This window comes from Wyeomyia smithii, chromosome 1 (assembly GCF_029784165.1).
Source record: "Wyeomyia smithii strain HCP4-BCI-WySm-NY-G18 chromosome 1, ASM2978416v1, whole genome shotgun sequence".
NCBI classification, from domain to species: Eukaryota; Metazoa; Arthropoda; class Insecta; order Diptera; family Culicidae; genus Wyeomyia; species Wyeomyia smithii.
Window position 1 is genome coordinate 186,331,266 of NC_073694.1, and position 23,377 is coordinate 186,354,642.

At 34.8% G+C, this 23,377-nt stretch overlaps 1 protein-coding gene across 5 annotated transcripts in view; it reads right to left on the reverse strand.

The window, feature by feature from the left end:
• The window catches only part of LOC129718547 (tyrosine-protein phosphatase 99A-like), a 295,684-nt gene that overhangs the window by 80,612 nt on the left and 191,695 nt on the right, over positions 1 to 23,377 (reverse strand). For all 5 annotated transcript variants that reach the window (XM_055669421.1, XM_055669417.1, XM_055669420.1 and 2 more), the window contains exon 7: positions 3,823 to 4,013. In XM_055669421.1, the coding sequence (XP_055525396.1) occupies positions 3,823 to 4,013 (191 nt within the window). The remainder of the gene's footprint in view (positions 1 to 3,822; positions 4,014 to 23,377) is intronic.

Here is a 23,377-nt window from a genome sequence, read left to right on the forward strand (position 1 = left end):
TACTCAGTTTTCCATAAAAAAAGAAGTCACAACCTTGGTTTCTGGGCGTCATCTCGATACCGGAAATACCCATATTTATGGTCGGTTTTCATGGATTGCATCAAACCTGAAGTCGCCATATTGGACTTCAAGATGGCGTCGAATATCACGTTCCGGTCTTTGGATATCAACTTCCAGTCTTCATACAGGAGCGAGAGCCTGCAAATGCCATTTAATAATCTAGTCTTCCTTGATAGGAAAGGTGGTGAGGAAAGTAAAGTGTTGTATCTGAGGCACGACCGCATTATTGATGTAGGGATATGTTAATTGTTACTCATCAAACTCCTAACAAAGAGTCATCAGAGCTGCTAACTTTTCAACTTTTCATTCACATGCATGATCATTTCGACAAGAACCGTTTAGTTGGCGAATTCAATCAAGTATCGCTTCCGTAAAATGTAACATCATTTGGCAAGTATGTGTAATCCCTATGGGTCATTCCATACGAAGTGTACATGCCACTTGGACACGACCATCACAGATTTTGTTCAGAGTTGGGGGAATTGTTCATCTACTGTCTCTTTGAAAAAATCTCAATTTTGGTGTCGATTGGAATACCCCCCGCTCTCTAGGACCCCCCTCTTTATTGCAAAGTCGCGCAATTTTTGTCAAAAATCTCTTTTTTCTTTTTCTTACAATTCATAGATGTAAGATGTCCGAAAAACACAGATAGATGATTTTGAAGAAAATAAACCAAGGAATCTAGGAAAAATATAAGTTTTGACCGGAAGTGTTGTCAGATAAATTATTTTTGTATTTGAAAACTAAATTTACATTTTTCGGCAAATGCAGCCATTTTTATTTTGAATTTGACAATTTCATCGTGTTCCTTGGAAAACTTCTCATAAGAAATTTTCAATGGCACAAAACTCGGAAATAGTTGATGCATCACCTATGAAACCTATAAAAAATTCGAAGTCGGCCACTTGTGGCTTCAACACACTTTCACCTCAAGCATCAAATCTTCAAAAAATTAGTCAAAAATAGTTTTAAGTATACATAAAATCTTCAAATAATGCTAAATTTTTACTGTTACACTAGTTAGAGGCCTTATTAGTTTTTAAATAATTCCCCTTACTGAACTTATATGAAATTAGTGGGGTTTAAAACCGTGCGTCTCCATCAAATGATTAAAATGTGGACGCTTGGTCGTTTATAATTTGCAGAACTTGCTAAAAAGTGAAATGTGCTTCGGCTAGATAAAAAATGCTAAATCAAATTCTTGCTGCTAAATTGAGAATACAGGTATGGGGCTTAGATTTAGCTCGAGAGTGAATATGATCTTATACAGCTTCCGAACGTCATAAATAGAAACCAGGTTAACATTGGTGGTTGTACATGTCGATTACTACGATCGTTATGATTATAGAAAATATGCACACTAGAGTGGCCATATTTTATATGGCCGTTTTTGAAACTATCGATTTCAATGAGTGCCGGGCCGAAAAAGTTTCCTTTTGACCTCTACAATAAGTCACGAAAATTTGAAGTTGATCGGAGTTTATTTAATGGACCCACAAAGCGCTTATATTTAAAGAATCGATTTACATGAAAATTGTACGGAGTTTTTCTTTTTTTAACATATATCTCTCGATAAACGTATTCAAATGCAATTGTATTGTCATAAAACAGCAATATTATCACCCTAATTTAAGTTTAACGACATCTATAACTTTTGGTGATTGTTAAAAAGTTTGTATTTTGAATGAAGTGTGTATTTTTTCGGTATAAATCAAAAACATGCAATATAAACTGAAATTCGTCTTAATTATGTGTTGAAACACGGTTAGAAATTTTCATAAATTTAACATTAGGTATTGAAACCAAAAATGGCCAACTTCCAGCCACCATTTTGAATGCACAAGACTCGGTAGCAGTTTATGCGTCACCTGTGAAAACACTTTTCCATGCTTGCTGCGGTGAAGCAAACATAAAATAGCGTTTTCACAGGGAATGCATTTACTATTTCCGAATCTTGTGCTTCTGAAAATTCGAAGTGGTGATTGGAAATTGGCTGTTTGTGGTTTCAGTACCGTTTCACCTTAAGGACCATTCGCTTTTAATCGCCTGATCATTTTTTGTTTAATTTCAAACGGGATATCAAGCCAATCCAACTTATTCTGGGCTTAAATATCACAAACGATTCTTCATCTTTTCAGTTACAGCGTCTGAGACGACTATCAATTTCGGCATAAGCGAAAGAATCACGTAGAAAATTCATAACTTGATTAATACATTAGACAGCACTCGTACATTCGAAAAACACCTGAATGAGAAGTTTGACTACCAACAGGGACATGTCTTGAATGCAATTTATGGTCAATGATGGATCATTGGATCATTGAAGCTGTGAGTGAGTTGATTGGCTGTGAATGGGTTGATTTCGTTTGATGATCTTGTAAAACGGTTAAAGAAGAGAGTTTAAGGTCCGATGCCTTTGCCATGTAATATTTTTTACATAAAAGTTCATAAAAATGAAGAGGACAAGTAATATTGGTTGGATTTCGAAACTGTTCCGAAATATTCAAATCCACTAGCATCTTATTAACTTCTTAGGCGATATTCTTCTAAGCCGTAGCTCGAATCAATTTTTAGCGCGCCCAAGAACTTTGCACTTTCAACGACAATAATGATGAAGTCATATTTGATAAAATTCACCGTCTTAGTGCTTTCAGATCACTAGTACTGAACTGTTTCATAAAATAATAATAATAATAATTATACTAAAAATAACATTAAATCCATACAAAAAGTTCTAGATAATTTTAATAATTTTGCTTCACCAATCCGATTGTGGCGGTTCACTTCACACAGTTGCTGCAATGAGGATATAATCACTAAATGGTAGTTTCAAAACCTCTAACGAATATGAGAGGACATTCATTTATTACGTAACGTAAGAAGAAGGGAATATTCAACGAAGAGTTCCATTGCGCGAGGCCCCCATGCAAAATTGCGTTATTTAGGGGTGGGGGTTGTTCAAAATTGCTATCATTTTGCGTTATGTAATATGTGGATGTCCCTAATGATATGATTTTATAAGTAAAGAGTATTTCGGCGCAAAATATACAACTATTTAAAGAAACTAAGGCAAAATACTTCAAAAAGAGATAAAAAACAACAGTTCTTATGAGAATCTATTTTTTTAATATAAGCGTTTTGTGGGTCCATTAAATGAACTCGGATCTACTTCAAATTTTCATGGCTTATCTTTGGAGTAAAAAGGAAACTTTTTCCGCCCGGCGCTCATCGAAATCGCATGATGTTACAAAAATGGCCTCTCTAATGCACACACATAGTTGCACACATTTTCACCGTAGATACTGGGCAACAGCAGCATAACAGGATAACGATATGTTTATTTATGACCTACATTAGCAGACGTCATCCGCGATTGTTTCAAGTGCTCCGCTCAACCGGAAAGATAAACAAGCAGATGCATTAGCCTGCTGGGTGGCGGTTGGGCATTAGGAAAGCCACCATCGCTATTCATCGCTACCCCAATGCACTCAGCCCACGCACCGTTGGCAAGATTGATGAAGCTACTTCCTGGCGATGCTCCATTTTGTCTTTCAGTTTCAGCGACGAAACATCGCACTGCTGCGACCTTCTGCGTTTGCCTGTGCGCAACTGATAGGAAGTTGAGTTCATCAATATTTACCCCTTAGGGAACCGCTTCGATTACCGTACCTTATGAGAAATTTTGCCCCCTACTGTCGTCGGTAACCGAAATCGATAGAAAACCGCACATTTTCAAAAGCGCAAACACACACGAACGCTTACCTCTACGGTGCTGTCGCGGATGTAGATCTCTTTGGAGTCGTCTTCCGGGTTCTTGTCCCGCGTACGGTAGGTTATTCGGTATCCCAGGAACTCTCCGAGTATCGTTTCCGGTGGTGGCGGTTTCCACGAAACGTATATTGACGTGGCAGACGTATTGTGGGCGATTGTCGTCACCGGTTTTCCCGTCGGGGCTGTGGAAAGGGAATCGGAATAACGGAAAGAAGATCGGAGTCAGAAATGGTTCTGAGAGGTGTTATTTACTTTTGAACAAATTATTTGAGATTGTTACATTACATATGAATGGTTTTCAAAAGAGATTGATTGTTTTATTTTTTTAGTTAAATGTTTTACAAATGGTCTGGTATTTCTTATAAAAGAATTTCATCAATTTTCGAGTTAAGTTGGTGATTAAATTTTGTATTTATGACAATACGCACTCGTTTAGTTATTTATTGAAACGAAAATTGATTTCAACTCGCTATTGAATGTTTCGTATTCGTGCATGGCTATCCGAGTACCATTATTTTCTCCTGAACAGATCATTTTAATGAGCCTGCTAAAGTACGACTATTGTTAAATATTACTACAAAGTTGCTTTCACAGTGCGCGCACGTGTCATCTCCACAATTAGATTGTGTGTCAAAAAACGCTGTTAACATTTTTATGGAAACGTGTAATTTATTATTATAATGGTAGTTGACGGTCGTTATTGACGTTTGGGCGTAAAAAATTAGGAGTGATCGCATTGATTCAAACGCACAAATTTGGATAGTTCATGATTCTCTTTTTTTTTTTGAAATGTACTATGATGCTTCTATATCCCATCAATAATTAGTTTTCCATGTGATTGATTTCTCTGGAATTATTTACAATCGAACGTAACTTTTTATTATTTTTTTTATATTTAATTTGGTAAAAATATACCTAATCAAGTAATTTGCTTCACCACGCAGAACTAGACGTGATAAATTACACTGGTCGACAAAAGCAAACAGCCCTGAAGCTCGAAACAGCTGCCCTAGAGAGATTATATCTTTTTAGCCCAGCGAGCAATTATTATGCGAACTCACTCACGTGACGCGTTTGAGTAATAACTAGGGGCACCAAAATTCACAGAAATGGTTGAATAGCTATAATCTTCCATTTTTTTCGGTTTGAATGCATCTGTGACAACCAGTGTAATCTTTCGTTTTTTCGAGTTTTAGCTTTGAGGCCACACCTGTGTTGACCATCATTGTTATTTTCGTTTCTTTTGAATCTATGGGACTCTCGCTTTCTCTTTTCGCATTTCAAAGAAAACTCATGCCGGTATGAATTAATACCTTTAGTTAGGAGAGAAAAAGAAAATCTTACGTCTGAAATAAATAGAAGCGGCCCTCAAGATGTACTCAGTGGTACATTAGAGGTGACTGTTGGGACAGTTGATGGAGTTCTTCCAGCAGTATATAAAACTCTATAATTTCGAGTTTTTTGCAGCTTAAAACTATAAAATTATTTATTACAATGATAGCAAGGTTATAGCAAAAATGTTCAATTCTACTCACAATTCAGTCTCCTATATACTATTTTCCCCTGATCCATAACAGAATTTTATTTAATTCAATGATAATGCCTATAAATATATCGGCCCAACTTATTTAGTAACAAAAAATATATTTTAACTAAAATTTGCTATATTCTCACCGTCTCTTCAAGTTTCGATATCAATTTCTTCTCCTTATCTCATCTGTCCTCTTCTATTCTATTTGCCATTATCGCCAGTCATCCAGTTTGACACATGACTTCTCTCAGTTCAGTGAATGAGTATAGCAGGTCGCGTTAGCAACCGTTAGTGGAACTATACGAGGGGCTGTTGCGGCGAACAGTGACAAAAGGACGGACTGGGTTATTCGCTGTTGAATGTATTTTTTGTTTTGTTTTCAGTTAAATCACTTAAATTGCAGTTAAATTCAAGCGACTAGTAAATTTGTGTACACACTTAAAATGATTCTATGGCTCGATAACATTGATTGACAACATGGAAAAAATGTAATATGGAAGCTCAAACTATTCAACCATTCCTATGAATTGCCTTTACCAAAACACGTCAACTTACGTGAGAGAGTCGCTTAGTAATCGCTCGCCGGGTTCGTTGTTTATTAACGTTATGTTTACGAGAAAACTCATTTAACCCTTTCCCGCTCATGGTGACTCTAGAGCACCTTGAATTGTATTGACCATATCTTGGCAGAAAATAGTTAGTTTTGACTATTTTTTTCTACAAAATGTTGCATTTATAATACACTTTTAACTTGGCATATCGAATGACAGCTTGATTCAATGTTTGAATTGTTGTCAAGAAAATTGTAGAAGAAAGTCTGGATTTTTCAATAAAAAATAATGTGTGTTCTTGACAACCGTTTTTATATAACGTTAATCAATCGATTTCATAATAAAAATAAATTTTACGTAGATCTATTGTTTATTGAGTGTAACAATCCATTAAATTAGCACTTTTCATTTTTATTCGCTTGTTCCATAAATTTGTATATGGTGCCTCAGATTCGGCATACAGAAGACAAAAAATTACAACGTATGCTGGCTATAAATATTCGTTACGATGGAATATCATATTGGCCAGCATTTGGAGATGCGCAGAGATGTTTCTAACGCAATCATCGTGATCACTTCACGCACTTTAGGTGTTCGAAGAGTAATGTTCGTCTTTGCATAATGAAAGCGAGATTTTTTTTTTCATATTCCATCATAAAGAATCAATCAAATGGTCGTAAACGTAGTCTTTTTTTCGAAAACTATATTGTTTCTCTTTTATTTTTGTTATTTTCAAATAACTGCTTTAAATAGGTAAATTTTGCAAAAAAAAAAATTTTTCTCGTGTATTAAAAATAAGTCCCTTGTATGCTCATAGGTGCTCTGGAGCACCATTTCAAATTTCACTTTTTACTTCAAAATATAACATTTCCCAGTAATTTAAATAAGTCTACAAAGTATTTTGCCCAAATTAACCCGTTAAGTATTTTTAAATCATGAAAAACCTCGTGAGCGGGAGAGGGTTAAGTCTCTGATAGGCCGGTTTTGGGCTGATGACATACTGAGGCGTGAAACGAAAGATTTGCAATAGGAAATGCTAGATTGACCTACTAGAAATTAGAATTTCAAAATTCAATATAAAATAAATATATAAAAAAATAACTAGTGTGATGTGTAAAGCCACGGCCGCAAGGTTGACGTATAACTACATAAGGTTTTATTATATTACTTGAAATCGAGGAGAGTGATCAATAACAAAAACTTCTATCCGACACTAATGAAACAACTCTTTGGAAATATGTTGTAACATCGAGAAGATTTAAAATGACATCTGGGGTCGATTGACGGCCATTCTGAAATTCTAGATGTTGACTTTCAGTTCCTGAAATCAGCCAAATACTATTCAATGTAGATCACTCTAGGATGCAAGAATTTTAAGCAAATTCTGGTATCTGCTCAGACAAACTTGCTTCAAACTGATAGCATTTTCTAGCGAGTGAACGTTGATCTTTCATTGGCAGTATCATAACGAATCGAGAAAAATTAAATCTGTAATCATTTATTTATTTGTCCTTAAAAGGACAATTGATGTTCAATTTAAAATGGGATATGTTGCTGGTCCCATATCTGAGCTACCTCGACAGTGGGGATTGAGGCACTCTGACAACACAATAGAAAATTTTGTTAACGCTGAAAATTAGATGACCAGCAAATTTTAATTGCCAGGTTCCATAATGCTTGTGTTATGTATTTCACCGGAGGAAGTGGTCGGTTGCATCCCACCATCTGCTAAAAGGGTAATCGCTCTATTATTTATCTCAACAGTTTGGTGCACCTATATTCATCTTATTTCTCTCATTTGTCCAATTTACCGACAAATTTCTACAAATTTTTGAAAGTAAATCTATTTGCTTCTCAATTTTCTCAAGTGGCTGAAAGTTTTACTTTGAAAATATGGTAAAATTTAACGATAAATTGATCAAAAAAGGGTGATGAGATGAATATAGGTACTGAGACGAATATAGGAGCGGTTACCCTACAATAATTTAGTCGAGTTAAATGTAAACTAGGCAAATTTGCTACTATCGCTTGCACTACCGTTACCGCTGTTGCTAGGCGCTGCTGTTACCGGCTGCTACTCAGTTGAGGCCATCCTTTCCACCATCCACTAGTAAAATGACTTAAGTAAAAATTAAGTATGTCTCTAAAATTGACTATTGGATATTAGAAATTAAAAATCGAAAATCTATAATCATATTTAGGAAGTCGAAAATCGAGAGTGACAATTGACAATGGAAAATGAGAAATTTGATATTTCATGTTATAATTTGAAAAGTGTGCACAAACTCGAAACTTACAAAACGTACGAAAGCGAAAACCAAAATTTTAAAACTGAAGCTACACAGCCAAAAACCGGAAATCTTTACCTAAAAATCCACAATCATCAGCAAAAACTTTGAATACAATATTCAAAAACCAAAAATCATGACCATAAATATTCAAAAATCAAAAGTCCAAAATTTAGAGAAAAATACATTTCTTTTTGAGCGTCTCAGTAGAATGGAATTGATTATTAGGAATAGGTTGTGTTTCCATTTAATTCTACTACAAAAATTTGTAGTAGAACTGGATGGAAACATGACCTATTCTCAATAATCAAAATTTAGAACTTAAAATCAAAAATTTATAATCCAGAATTCAAGACACCAAATCGTAAATTTTAAATCCAAGCCCTAAAATTCGAAACATCAAATCCAAAATTTTAAGTTTATTTTAAGTTGCGAAAAAGTCGTATTCGAAATTTTGTTTTATAATTGTTCTTTATCGCGAAATATCAGACCCGTTTTTTTGTATGATCCTTAAGGTAACATTTCGTCCAAAAAAATCATCTTTTTTCAATATTTTAATTTGCTTTTGACTTTTGAGTTGTTAAACCGGTTTTAAATTTAAAAATTGAAAGTTAATTATGGAGACATCCATAAATTACGTCACGCTTATAGGGGGAGGGGGAATATCCTTGAGCGTTACGATTTGTTACACAGGGGATGGGGGGAGGTGAGTTCAGCGTTACGTAACAAAAAAAACTCTGGAGAGACTCTCTAAAAACGAGCATTTTTATCAAGCAAATTTTTCTACAGCGTTACGTAATTTTTTTAATGGGGGGCAGGTTTTGGCGTTTAGGTATTATATAGTTTATTTGACACGTCAAGATGTTGGCGTTACATTTAGTTACACATGGGGGGTGGGGTCCGAAAATTAGGTTTTTTGCGTTACGTAACTTATGGATGTTGCCTAAGAAAAAACAGTATAGGAGCCAAAAATGGTTGCATTCGAATTTTCAATTTCAGGCCACTCTGTTTCAGAAATTTTGCGACAAAAACAACTACAAGGAGCACTCTGCAATGATACAACATTTGAAACAAAAGTGATCAAATACTTGAAAGAATTTTACAATTTAATATAAACTTATTAGCATTTATGATGTATGGAGTCTAAAATTGCATGAAATCAAATTGTTCGTAAGTTTCGAAAATATTAAACAATTTATAGTTTACAGAATTCGAAAAAGGTTAGCTCATAAATCAAAATGTTCATAAATCGCAAGTTGTGGAATAATTGCGGGAAATCATAAGTCTCATTCTGGAATGGAATCAAACTTTCCTTTAAATATTCGTTCAGGTATGAAGCCTTTTTTTGTCCACTACTGTGGCCGGTCGTCCACTACCTTCCTGGCGGATTGTTGCTGAAGTTTGAAGGAAACTTTACACTGTCGAAACCGGAACATTTTTGCTTTGATAATGGTGAATATTTTGCCAAGGTTGTTGCGCAGTTCACTTAGAACTGTACAACGCACTTGCGCAATATTTCTTATTTCGGCACCATTTTGAACACATTTGAGCTGACATAAACAAAACAAAGAACACTGGCATAAAGCGGAGAGAAAGCGTACACATACATGCTCTCATTTCTCTCTGAGCGTGTTTATTGTGGAGTGAAAGAACCTCCAAAAAAAAATTTCACTTTCAAAATTTCAAGTGTCTTGTAAACATGTCGAAATCAGTTTGAGTTAGGGTGATTGATCGTGGTTCGCACTATGCAAAAACTGATCCTGGTTCGTGCTATTACCTAAATCATCGATAAACCATTGAATAGTCAAAAATTTTAATTTAAATTAATTTTTAATGCTGCTTCTATTTTTTAAAAATACATACCTTTGATTTTTGTTAAAGGAAATTACTTCAATTAGCCTTGATAGCTAAGCTAATAAAAGATGTAAATTAGGCTGCCAATGTCTTCACCGGAGCAGTTTGTTCAAACTTCTCTACAGCATTTTAGCTCATGATGTAGAACTTTATATTAATTTTAAAACGTCGATCCATCTATATTTTACCAGTATTGAAACTTCTATTACAGAAAAAAAGTTTCCGATTGTGATTTTTTTAATAAAACAATAATAGTTTTTTGATCCTGGTTCGCGCTGCAAATATTCGTGGTTCGTCCTAACAGTTTCACCGAATCACCGCTAGAGGCAGTGCGCATTGTTTTTTTTAACCTGAGAGTTTCAGTCAACTGGTCTGGAAAAACGTCGCGAAACATCGAAATAAACAGTTGAACTTTGCTATAAATCAAAGGAATTGGAAAAACCTAAATTAATCCACCTAGCGGTCAGACCCAGCCTTTCTCATTCCAACTTTCATTTGTAAAAATAGATTTATATGAACGCTTCAATCCAATGAATGTATATTCACTCTTTAGGTTCTAAAATATTGATGTTGTAATCTATACATATAAAAATGCAGTCCGGTCTGTTTGTCTGTCTGTCTGTCTGTCTGTCTGTCTGTCTGTCTGTCTGTCTGTCTGTCTGTCTGTCTGTCTGTCTGTCTGTCTGTCTGTCTGTCTGTCTGTCTGTCTGTCTGTCTGTCTGTCTGTCTGTCTGTCTGTCTGTCTGTCTGTCTGTCTGTCTGTCTGTCTGTCTGTCTGTCTGTCTGTCTGTCTCTCTGTCTCTCTGTCTCTCTGTCGGTCTGTCTGTCTGTCTGTCTGTCTGTCTGTCTGTCTGTCTGTCTGTCTGTCTGTCTGTCTGTCTGTCTGTCTGTCTGTCTGTCTACGACCCGACTCATTTTTTACTAGTCTAAGCCCGTTTCTAGTTATCTATATCTAGTTAATTTTCTACTAGTCTGGCGGAGTGGATTTGGATACCATTTTAAATTGTTGTAACGGGAACCAGTCAATGGAGATTCTATATGATTGGTTCCCATTATAACAGTTTAAATTGATTCCTGAATCCACTTCGCCAGACTGTAAATATAGGGACTGTAGTTTTATAATGTCGTATTGTGTATTTTTGTCCTAATGTAAATCCAATTGTACAACAAATGTTAAATATATTGGAGGCCCTGATGATGCTACCATAATACGACCGAAACGTCTGCGATGAGTAGATGGAAATCGACGCAATTCATTAGACTGCAAGCCGAAATATCAATCCCTTCAATTAATACATCAATTCTTGTTGAAAACTGAGGTTACATTTGGCACAAAACCAGATATAGCATGTTTAAGCATGGAAAATTCCATTCATTCTTAAGTATTGTGAGCAAAACTCGAGTTAAACGTATTTAAAACTCATAAATTCTGATTTACTTATAAATTCAATTTTTATTTTGCTGATATTCCTAGTTTGTTTTGATCATGACATTCTGACAATTATAAAATTCGAAGGAAAGTAGCCAAGGAGTTCAGAAAATATAAAAATATTGAACGGAAGTGTTGCCAGTTAGTTAAAAACAGTATTTCTTTTGTTGTTTTGATTTTCTGTGTTCCAACTTGAACATCGCAAAGAGAGGTTTTTTAATGATATTTTCTCTAAGCACAGACCTCGAAGTTCGCAGTTTTCCACTGTAGTATTTTTTTTAACAACAGATTCATCGTTGTCAGCAAACAACTTTAATTTCTACATCTTCGGCAAAATTTCTTGATTTTACAGTTTTTTTTTCAAAATGCCATCTCCAGAATATCCTTTAATGTAAAATATCTAGAGTTAAGGAAAGTGAAAAAAAGATTGTCGAGATAATTTGACTTCATTTCTTAGAAATGCTATAACTCGTGTTTTACTCATGATACCTCAGGATAGAAAATGCGTCTCATGTAGAAGTTTTCTCAGAAAGACGATAAAAATGTTCAGTTTGAAATCATAGTAGGTATATCAAAATATAAAATATATAATATATAATTTTTTAAGTACTGAAATACCAATTGAATTTAAAATCATAAGTTGGATTTTTTTGTTTCACTATGGTTTTGCAGTCATAATAGAAATCCCCCTTTTATTAACGAAGGTTTAAAATGTTAAAAATCTTAAAAATGTTAAAAATGTTTACAAATGGTAAAAATGACAAGGTAAACATGCTCTGTGGCTTTCGCTGAAAATATAGCAACAACAGACCGAACACAAGCAACCGTTTCCTGTACCGACTTTGTACGGGCCAGTATTCGACTGAACATCGCTCAGTTTTCCTAGTGGCCTCCATTGATTACGACATTACGGAAACACAAGAATTCTATTAATTCTGAGCCAAAATTCCGACCAGAAATCCTTTTACCGAAGAATCCAGTCTCGTTGGGCAAACAAGGCCAATTCCGAAGTGCCTGCCATCCTCACTCCACAAGAAACGGGCTTGAATTCAACACTCTTCGTTCACCCCGCGATAGGAGAACATCTCTTATCTACGAGGAGGCTTCCCACGGTACACTGCTTGTATCAAAAGCCGAGGTTATGCAAGCACCAAGCTTAGACGTTAAATAATTACACAGAAGTTATAGCTGGCTGCTCAAATATTTGCCACCAATTTTGTTCATTCCACCTTCGCCGGCGGGGGATACTCCGACGCCTCTTAAAACAACGTGAACGCGAGAGAAAACGAGACAGAGAGAGAGGGGGAGGAAAATTCATTGCTGCTCTCATGACTCCCGGGGTAACGTGACTATACATTACTTCTCACGCTAGCTGGGGGTAGCCGATGGCGACAACGTAGGGGTTTTACGTCTGTTAAATACACGAAACACGATTCCGGAGCTACAAATTGGGATGGCAAACAAGGATGCCAGCTTGGTGCCGAATTTTGTCCCCAATCAGTGTCACCTTCCGATGCGAGTTCACTGGCAACACTGTTCGAGCGGGAGTTTGTTCGGGACAGAGGTAAAAAGACCATAATAAAACACGGTAACACGAACGGTGCAGTGGCAATTGTTTTAAAATGTTACCTCAACCGTGGACTTCAACGCCGGCGCACGGTGATAGCGAAACACCGGATTCACTTGGTCTACGGCGGACCCGTGAAACTATTAAACGATGCTTGAAGTATCTTCGGGAATTTTGATTGTATAAATTTCGCCTTCTCCGCCTTTCTTCGATGGGCTTCGGGACGTAAGATGAGCGTGGTTACAACGGGGACAACTTTTTGTCTTGTATAGGGATTTTCTTTTGGTTTATTTTTTCGACATCAGCGTGATCTCTCCCATTATCGGAAGCGATAACTTCTTCCACTTGAGCAAAAAGCGAGGAGACAAATTGTTACTGGGAATTTGCCTTTTGGAACATTGCCAACCACTTTGGGATGATGAGCTCCCCTGCGCGGTACTGCAATTAAGGACCAGCCGCTAAAGATTTTGGCACGTCCCCACTACCCCCTCGCGATCGTTTGTAGTCGAGTAACTCGTTGTTTTTCCATTCCAGCAACCTTCATGGGTCACCGTCGTTACTCCCCGTACCCGCCCATGTGTCCTTGTTTGAGTTGCCTGATTTTTCTCCCTCTCTGTCTCTGTCCGTCGGCTTCACAAATTGAAATTATGTTAATTTCATTCGTCGCGTTTCACGATAGCAATTATACAATTTTCTTATCTTGGTGGAACGAAAACAAAACGACTACAGTTGTTACGCACCGCGCCCCGGCTCGGTCACCGGTCGCCAACAATAACAATAACAATGTTATCATGTCATAAAGTGTCATGTTTTCTTTATTTTCCCTGTTCGTTCGTTCGGTCCTGCTGATGAGACAGTTTTTACTGATTTGCCACCATTTCCTAAAGCGATTTTTTTTGTGTTCGGAGTTTTCGTGTGCTGCTCGATATCAAAGTGACCAGGAGGGGAGATAAACTGGAAGCAGTTTTAAAGCTAGGAAGTTTGTTGGATTTCTTAAAGGGATGAAAAGCATTGAAAAAAGGATCTAAGTCATGATTTAATACAATATTTCTTCAACGGTTACTTTTAACAAGGAATAGCTAGCGGAATAAAAAGTTGAGTCCGGATTCCTGTTCCATTCAGCAGTCTAGGAGCAATAATTGGGAGCTTTTTTTATGCAATTGTTCACCAGATATGCTGCATTAAAATTGTAATTTCTCTAAAACTGAAGTAAATAGGGAGTTAATATTAAAAAACGAACTGTAGAGCGGCTCTAAATTGTGTGAAAGTGTCCGATTTTGTGCCGAACAATCGTCATTTGCTTTTCTCATTCCTGAAAAAAAAAAAAAAAATGGCGGCAGAAGTGCATCAAGAGTTATAATTTTTTTAACGGAAACGCTAAATGAAACAACGTGCCGTGCTTGGTTCCGTCGTTTTAGAGATGTTATGAAGATCAAAAACCTTCAAAGACATTGAATTGGAGGTATTACTCGATTAGAATCCATGCCAAACGCAGGAACAGCTTGCTTCGGTATTAGAAGTTACTCGCAATGTTTTTTCCAAGTGATTGCATTTTTTTTACCTTTCTAATAAAAGTTGCATTTTTTATTTTGTGTTTAGAAAAAAAAGCCAAAACTGTGTATCGATAATAACACAGTGCAACAAAAATTTACTTTTTCTTCTGCATTGGCTTCTATGCATGATTGTTTCATGTATTCTGACGCAAAAACAAATTTCCTCGAGCTTACAAAAATCATTGAGATATTGTGAACCAAACTCGAGTTATAGCATTTTTTAAAAATTAACCCTTGAATGTGCAATGTTGTTTTAAAACAACATTACTAATAATGTTTCAAAATATATGTAATTTATTCTTTTTAGAAACATTATTTATTAGAACAGCTCACTAGGCTCTAACGAAGAAAACTTATTAGCTGGAAGTACTGTATTTGAATGTTTTGTTTTTGTTTAGGCTGTCAAAATCTCGAAAACGAAAAAAAACCTAAATTAACCCACCTAGCGGTCAGACCCAGCCTTTCTCATTCAAACTTATTATTTGTACAAGTAGATTTACATGAACGCTTCAATCCAATAAATGTGTATTCACTTTTTGGGTTCTAAAATAATGATGTTGTAATTGAAGTATAAAAAATGAAATTTATCGTAATGTAAATGCTCAAGAAATAGCGAAATAAAAGAAATGACTCTTAATTTCGAACAATTCAATCACGAGCGATACCGGGAACACTCAAATGGTACGATACCACATTTAAATTATATTTCATTATTTATTTATTTATTTTCGTCAAGCAAATGTAGACTACAGTTATAATAATACAAGGTTTTCTTATATTCTATACATTATTTCCAGTAGTTAGTCGTTTTTTGATTTGATTTCTGCCCATAGTGATGTCGATATTTTCGCAGTGCTGAAACTTATTGAGGCCACATATATTGATCAAAGCAGGTATAGTTTTAAAAAGCCTTTGAATTTCTTTTCTTTCCATAACTTTTGAACCACATATCAAATTGTTATGCAGTTTGTTATTTGTAAGTTTGAGATATGACTCGTTCGTATGACACTCGTTATGTTCAAATAAGTCGTGTAATCTTTGAGATAATAAACTTTCGTTGTTTTATTAACATTTTATTATAATCAAATTAAATGAGAACGTATAGGGCAGCCAAACTTCGAAACTACGTGTTAAACCATGATTCATCAGTTAACCCTTAACTAGCCCGTTCATCTGATAATACTATTGATCAAATCGGTTGTGTACTTTCTGAGATAATGAAGTTTCGTGATTTTCACAAACTTACATACATTACAGACGAAGTTACAGTTCGATTACAGAAAAATTCAATAGGATGTTATGAGTCAGCTAGACCTTTCATTTGACACTTATTTCGTGAAAATCGGTTCAGCCATCTCTGAGAAAAGTGAGTGAGTCCAAGTAGTCTTCGGAATATGTTTCTTTTCAAAGCTGGATTTCACATTTTTAAACATAACAGGCAAAGTAATAGTCCGATTGCAAAAAAATAATAGGGTCTAATGGGTTAACTAGACCTTTCATATGACACTGATTTGGTGGAAATCAGTCCAGCCATCTCTAAGAAACATGAGTGAAATTAAACAGTTTTCAGAAGACGTTTCTTTTCCTAACTTTTGAACCACATGTTCAATCTATATAAAATTCAAAAGTTAAGGGTTTTTAAGATAACCCGTTCATTTGATACCAATTTAATTGAAATCGGTTGTGTGGTTTCTGAGATATTGATGTTTCGTGATTTTCACATTTTTAAACATAACCTCTAGAATAAAAATCCAATTACAATGAAATATTATAGGGTCTTATGGGGCAACTAGAACTTTAATTTGCATATAATTTCATTAAAATCGGTCCAGCTATCTCTGAGAACAGTAAGTGAAAATAAAAATCTGCACATACACACACACACATACACACACACACACATACAGAAAATGCTCAGCTCGTCGAACTGAGTCGAGTGATATATGCTATTCGGCCCTTTGGAGCACTCTCATATCTTCGGTTTTACAAGTGATTAAAATAAATGCAAGTGATAAAAATATCAAATAGGAGTAAAATATTCGTGCTGAAGAAATAGCGAAATAATACCAATACCAAATTTAAAGCAGTTACAGTTTTAAATAGTCTTTGAATTTCGTTTCTTTTCATAACTAAATTTCTTACTTGTGAGTTTGAGAGACAACCCGTTCAAATGACACTAGATATGTTCAAATAAGTCGTGTGATCTTTGAGATAATAGACTTTCGTTGTTTTTATAATTTAATACATAACGGTTGGAATAAAAAGCCATACTTTTCATTTGATCGTAAGATTGTTGAATTTAGTCCAGCCATTTTTGGGAAAACGAGTGAAATTGAAAAGCCACCGGTACATGTTTCTTTTTACAATTTTTGAACCACGTGTTTAATCACTTTAAAATTCATCATATAACCTTTAACTAGCCCGTTCATTTGATACCAATACTGTTCAAATCGGCTGTGTACTTTCTGAGATAATGAAGTTTCGTGATTTTTATATTTTGATACATTACAGACAAAGTAACAGACCGATTACATTGAAATTCAATAGGGTGTTATGAGGCGGCTAGACCTTTCATTTGACACTAATTTCGTGGAAATCGGTTCAGCCATCTCTGAGAAAAGTGAGTGAGTTTAAGTAGTCTTCGGAATATGTTTCTTTTCAAAGCTGGATTTCACATTTTTAAACATAACAGGCAAAGTAATAGTCCGATTGCAAAAAAAAATCAATAGGGTCTTATGGGGTAATTAGACCTTCCAAATGACATTAATTTTGTGGAAATCGGTCCAGCCATCTCTGAGAAACACGAGTGAGATTAAACACTCTCCAGAACACGTTTCTTTAAATAACTTACGAACCACACGTTTAATCTTCATGAAACTCACAAATTAAGGGTTTTTTTAGTAGCTCGTTCATTTAAAACCGATTTTGTTCAAATCGATTGAGTAGTTTCTGAAATAATGAAGTTTCGTGATTTTCACATTTTTAAACATAACCTCTAAACTAAAAATCCGATTGCAATGAAATTCAATAGGGTCTTATGGGGCAACTAGACCTCTCATTTGCAATTAATTTCATGAAAATCGGTCCAGCCATCTCTGAGAAAATCGAGTGAGATTGGGAGAGCGTTACATACACACACATACACACACACATACACACACATACAGAAAATGCTCAGCTCGTCAAACTAAGTCGATTGATATACGAGATTCGACCCTTTGGAGCACTTTTATACCTTTGGTTTTTCCAGTGATTGCTATACCTTTCTAGGAGAAGGGCAACATGGCGAGATTTCCAACTGGTGCTGACAGTCTTTGAAAATGAATTTTAAAATAAGGTTAGTGGTGAATGAAAATGTCTAAGTTGTAAGAAATTCTACTAACAAAAGGTCAATTTCAAAGTTACTGTTAACAAAAGTAATTGTTTCGACGTTATGCTGCGATAAAGTCGCAGTGTTGTTTTGAAACAACATGGTAATCTTTTCGCATTGCAAAGTAAATCTTCCAGTTTTTCTATGCATATTGGTTAGTTTTAGAGCAGTAAACCTGTTAAACAAAGATTTTATGTGTTTAGATGATATTTTAATGTCGTGCGCATTCAAAGGTTAAGCAAAATTTTCTGTGGTTTTAAGGAATACCTTTGTTAGAGCTTCTTTATATTTTCGGATATTTTATATTTCTGGACAATCAGGAGATTGCATTTTGACGAAAATTGGGCCAGGAATCCAAAAAAAAAAATATCAATTTTAACGGCAGTGTTGCTAGCTATTTATTTTTGCATTTAATACGAAAATATTTTAATATATTTTATATGAAAAAATCACCCCAAGTTACATTATTTTTAATAAATAGAATTAAATTTTCCTTGATTTGCTTATACAGTCATACCTCGATATAAGACAACTTTATTTTTATTTTCGTTAAGTTGTATCGAGTTACGTTAGATCGAAGCAAAAAAATTTTTTTTTAATTTATGCAAGAATGTTAATAGTTATTAAATATGCGCGAAAACCAATTTCCCATCACTTATCAGTATTTTTCAACCTTTCTTATGCCCATTTAGAGAAAATTTCAACAAGCAAAAAAAAAATTTTTTTTTTTATGCAAGACTGTGAATTGTTACTGAAGGATGCGTGAAAACCTATTTTTCATCACCTATTAGTATTTTTAAACCTTTCTTATCTTCCATTTTTGCATTGATTTCACTGGTTTCAAAACTTACTTCAAACATTTTTTGAAGCAATTCATAGCCCAAAAACAGTTGCTGTATCATTTATTTTCATTTTCAATACAGTTTAAAAAGTTACGTTATATCGAGGTAAAAGCTACGTTATATTAAGTTACGTTCTATCGAGGTTGCCTTATATCGAGGTATGACTGTAATCTCAATTCTAATTTTGCTAACAACTGTGGAGCTGCTATGACTGTATATTATAAATTGTGCTATTCAAAGTAATTTGGAATTATGACATCGAAAAAATAGTTATTTTAATAGATTCGCAAACCACAAAGTGATGAACTTCAGTTCGGATATTTTCTTGTCGTTCAACTGTAGTTTTATACTTGATGAATAATAATGTTTGATTCCTTTGAAGCAATCGTTGACAACACTACCTCTTAACAAAAAAATTAAAATAAATATACTATAATCCTTAGAAACATACTCCAATTCATTTGGTAATTAGGTTTTAAGGAAATAAAATTAGAAGAAAACTAGGAAATTTCGCCGAAGCTCTAGGATCTGAAATTGTTTGCTGAAAATCATGTATCTACTGTGAAAATATTAAATACCTGCAGTGGGAAACTGAGAATTTTTAAGTCCATTCTTAGACAAAATTTCATAAAATTTTTTGTTTAAGATGTTTAATGACGATCTCAGAAACTCCAAGTGAGAAGAACTGTTTCTACATTCCAAATGAAAAAAAAAACTGGTTTTATCCAATTCGAAAAAAGGTCAAAATAATGGTCGCAGTGGTTCAAATCTCACAAAAAAAAAAAACAACTGGAAACACCAACTGGAAACACTTCCGTTCAAAATTAAATATTTTCTTAATTCCTTGGCCTTTAAATTTGATAATTCAGTCATAATCATAACAGCGCTAAGAAATACAAATCACAGTTCCAGGGATAACAGCAAAATAAGAATTGAATTTAAAAGAAAATCAGCGTGTATAGATTTTATTCAATAAAAACGCTGTAATTCGAGTTTTGAACGAAATCCCTTAGGATGATAGGGTATTTTTCATGTAAAGTTTTCTCAGGATTACGATGAAATTATCAGGATTGAAATCATAATTCACCTATTTGCCGGAATGTGCAATGAAATTACACATTGGGCAACCCTGCTGCTCTATACAGGTCGGACTTGATTATATATAGACTCGATTATATATGGGTCATTCCATACGAAGTGTACATTAGACTGGGACACGGTTATATAGGAAAAAAAGCGATGGTGTTATTATTTCGCTCCCATGCACTTTTCGTGTTCCTTAAAGATCCTATAACAACTGTGTAACTTTCCAGATCGATCGGTGGAACAATATTTTTGCGCCCGATTTTTGAAGTTTTCATACGATTTTATATGGGAAAATCCACTTCTTCAAAACTTATTCTCTAGAGATGTCCAGTTGGTTCCTAAAAATATATCGATGCATGATATTTGTAGGAAATTTTCCTGGAAAAACTCTTCTGAAAACCGTGAGGCGCTAGAATGCTTATAGAAAAAGATATTGCCCTTAAACTGACTGAGTATCTGACGAATGGCTTACCATTGAAATTTTCTAGCAATACTGCTGCAGGATGCTGCTTTTGCACTTTCAACCATCAGAAAAGAAATAATATCGCGTAAAATTTATCTTGGAGGCTTCTCCGCGCTTCCACGCGAAATTATTTCTCATCATTTAGCAAGTTTGCAATAACAGCATGCTGCAGCAGTGTTGCTGGAAAAATTCAATGGTGAGTCGTTTGTCAGGCATCCAACCAGTGTGGTGCGAATAACTTTTTTACAAGCATCGTAGCGCCTTATAGTCTTCAGAAGAGTTATTCCCAGGAAAATTTCCTATAAATATAATGTATCGATTTATTTTCAGGAGCCAACTGGACATCTCTAGAGAATAAATTTTGAAAAAGTGGATTTTTCCATATAAAATCGTATGGAAACTTTAAGAATCGTGCGCAAAAATATAGTTCCACCGATCGATCAGAAAAGTTCCACAGCTGTTATCGGACCCATGAGGAACACGAAAAGTGCATGAGAGCTAACATTTATTTTTTGTCTTACCCTAGTGTACATGCGACTTGGACAAGAACATCACAGATTTTGCCCAAAGTTGGGGGAATTATTCATCTAGAGTCACTTTGGAAAAATCCCCATTTTGGCGTCGATTGGAATACCCCCTCTCTGTGGAATAACCCTTTTTTTGTTGCAAGATAACGCATATTTTTGTCAAAACCATTTTTTTCTATTTCCCACAATTTATTGACGTAAGACGTCCGGAAAATACTTTGAAGAAAACAAAGCAAGAAATCCAGAAAAAAATTTTTTTTTGACCAGTAGTGTTGCCAGATAGATTGTTTTTGTACTCAAAAACTAAATTCCCGATTTTCGGAAAAGGTAGTCATTATTATTTTAAATTTAATAATTTTATCGTATTTCACGGAAAATTTTACGTAAGCAACATTTATTACCCCGAGGTAATATGAGCCAATCTCGAGATATAACATTTTTACGAAAAGGTGTAACTTTCATAAATATATTTTTCCAAAAAAATTAGGGGAACTGCTCCATTATTCATCTCGTTAAGCCGACATTCACGAAGAATGCACGGATTAAACACCAAATTTTCACGAAATCATTGAACAAATAAACAAAATACGCTTACATGCTTTTATGGAATCGCCCAGTATTTTACATTTAGTAAATTTAGCTGGAATTATCCTGACTGTTGTAAAACAAATTATTTTTCACAACGTTTCCATATCCATCTCAAAACATAAATCACTGCTCAATTATTCATCTCACGACGCCATCACACTGTTATTCATGCATGAATCACATTATCATGAATGAACGTAGCCGCAGCCCGTCGTAGTAGGCTACTTAGATATCCGCTGTAGTTGTTTACGTGCAAAAGTGGTAGCCTAGGTAACCACTGCAATGCTGTCGATTTATGTCAATTATGTCGGAATAGTCCAGCACACATTTTTTTAAAGAGTATTTCTATTAATTCATCGCATCAATTTATCTCAGATCAAACTCTTGTGATTGCTAACAATACAGGCAATAAATTGTAGTGCAACGAAAAATTATTTTAGTCTTTTCAAATAAATGAAAGCTTCAGTTCCACTTATGAAAAATTACATCCGTTTAGGCATCAGCTGCAGTAGCGTGTGTTTTGTCTATTATTTTGACGTTCGACGTTACACGGTGGCTTCGATGTGTCTTAAAATGTCTAAAACATTAAATAGCAACACTTCATATATTCCTAGACACCGTTAATTAGCGTTTTCTAGTAAAATCCAAGGGGTGACGGTCTTACCCTCAGTGCCGGGCTTACTCCCAATACCCCTTTTAACAGAAATTGATTTGGAAACTTTTGGTTTTCTTAAACGCAGTGAAAACAGATGAAATGAAATTTAAGAATTGTAGAAAATCATCTCATATATTTTTACTAATTCAAGCTTGTTTTTGGAAATTAGCGGTGAACATTTCAAAGATTAAAGTATTATTAGAGTAGTGAGTGATTTTGTTTAGTGATTAAATAAAAAGTGGTCCGCTAGTGATGAAAAAAACTTTGGTTGGCCGCTGAATGAGTCCCGTTGTAGCCGTATAGAACAATGCGCGGATTTTGTTTTCTGAGGTAGGTGATTGAATTAAATGAGTTTTCGAGAGCAGATACCTGACAATAATATCAAATTTAGAGCTTTCAAGTGAGTTTTTGAGGATTCTACTTTATGAGAAATCTAAAGTGAACTAAGAAGAATCCATTCCGTAGATTAGCAGATTGGTTTACTCAGAAAACATGCGTTTTTTCTGTTTTCAATTGTGTTTTCATATTGTATGAGATGAATATATGGGCTAAGATGAATAATGAAGCAGTCCCCCTAATTTTGTTTGCAATTTATAAACGTATGACCCCCAAGAAATACGTGATTTTAACGAAAAAGTCGAGGGAATTCAGAAAAAAAATATTATTTTCGACCGGAAGTGTTGCCAGATAGATTATTTTTTATTTAAAAACTAAATTTACATATTTTGGCAAATTTGACTAATATTATTTTGAATTTGATAGAAATACGATAATTTCTCGGAAAATTTTACCCCGTGGTAATATGAGCCAACCTCGAGATATACATTTTTTACGAAAAATTTATTACGAGATTTTAAACTATTTTCGTGGAAATGTTAAAAAAAATATCTGAGAAATACGATGAAATAATCAAATTAAGAATAAAAACGCTAAATAATCAATCTGGCAACACTTTCGGTCAAAAATAACATTTCTTCTGGATTCCTTGCTTTGATTTCTTAAAAAACAACCTATCAGTATTTTTGGGACGTCTTACGTCTATAAATTGTAGGAATTAGAAAAAAAGTAGTTTCGAAAATATGTGTTATCTTGCACCAAAGGAGATATTCTTATCGACACCATAATTGGCATTTTTCCAAAATCTGTGTGACTTCGTATGGAATGACCCATTTACATAGTAGTAAAAAAAGTTTTCTTTCAATTTCAAACATGACTAATCTAAAGCTGATATGTCGTAAGGGA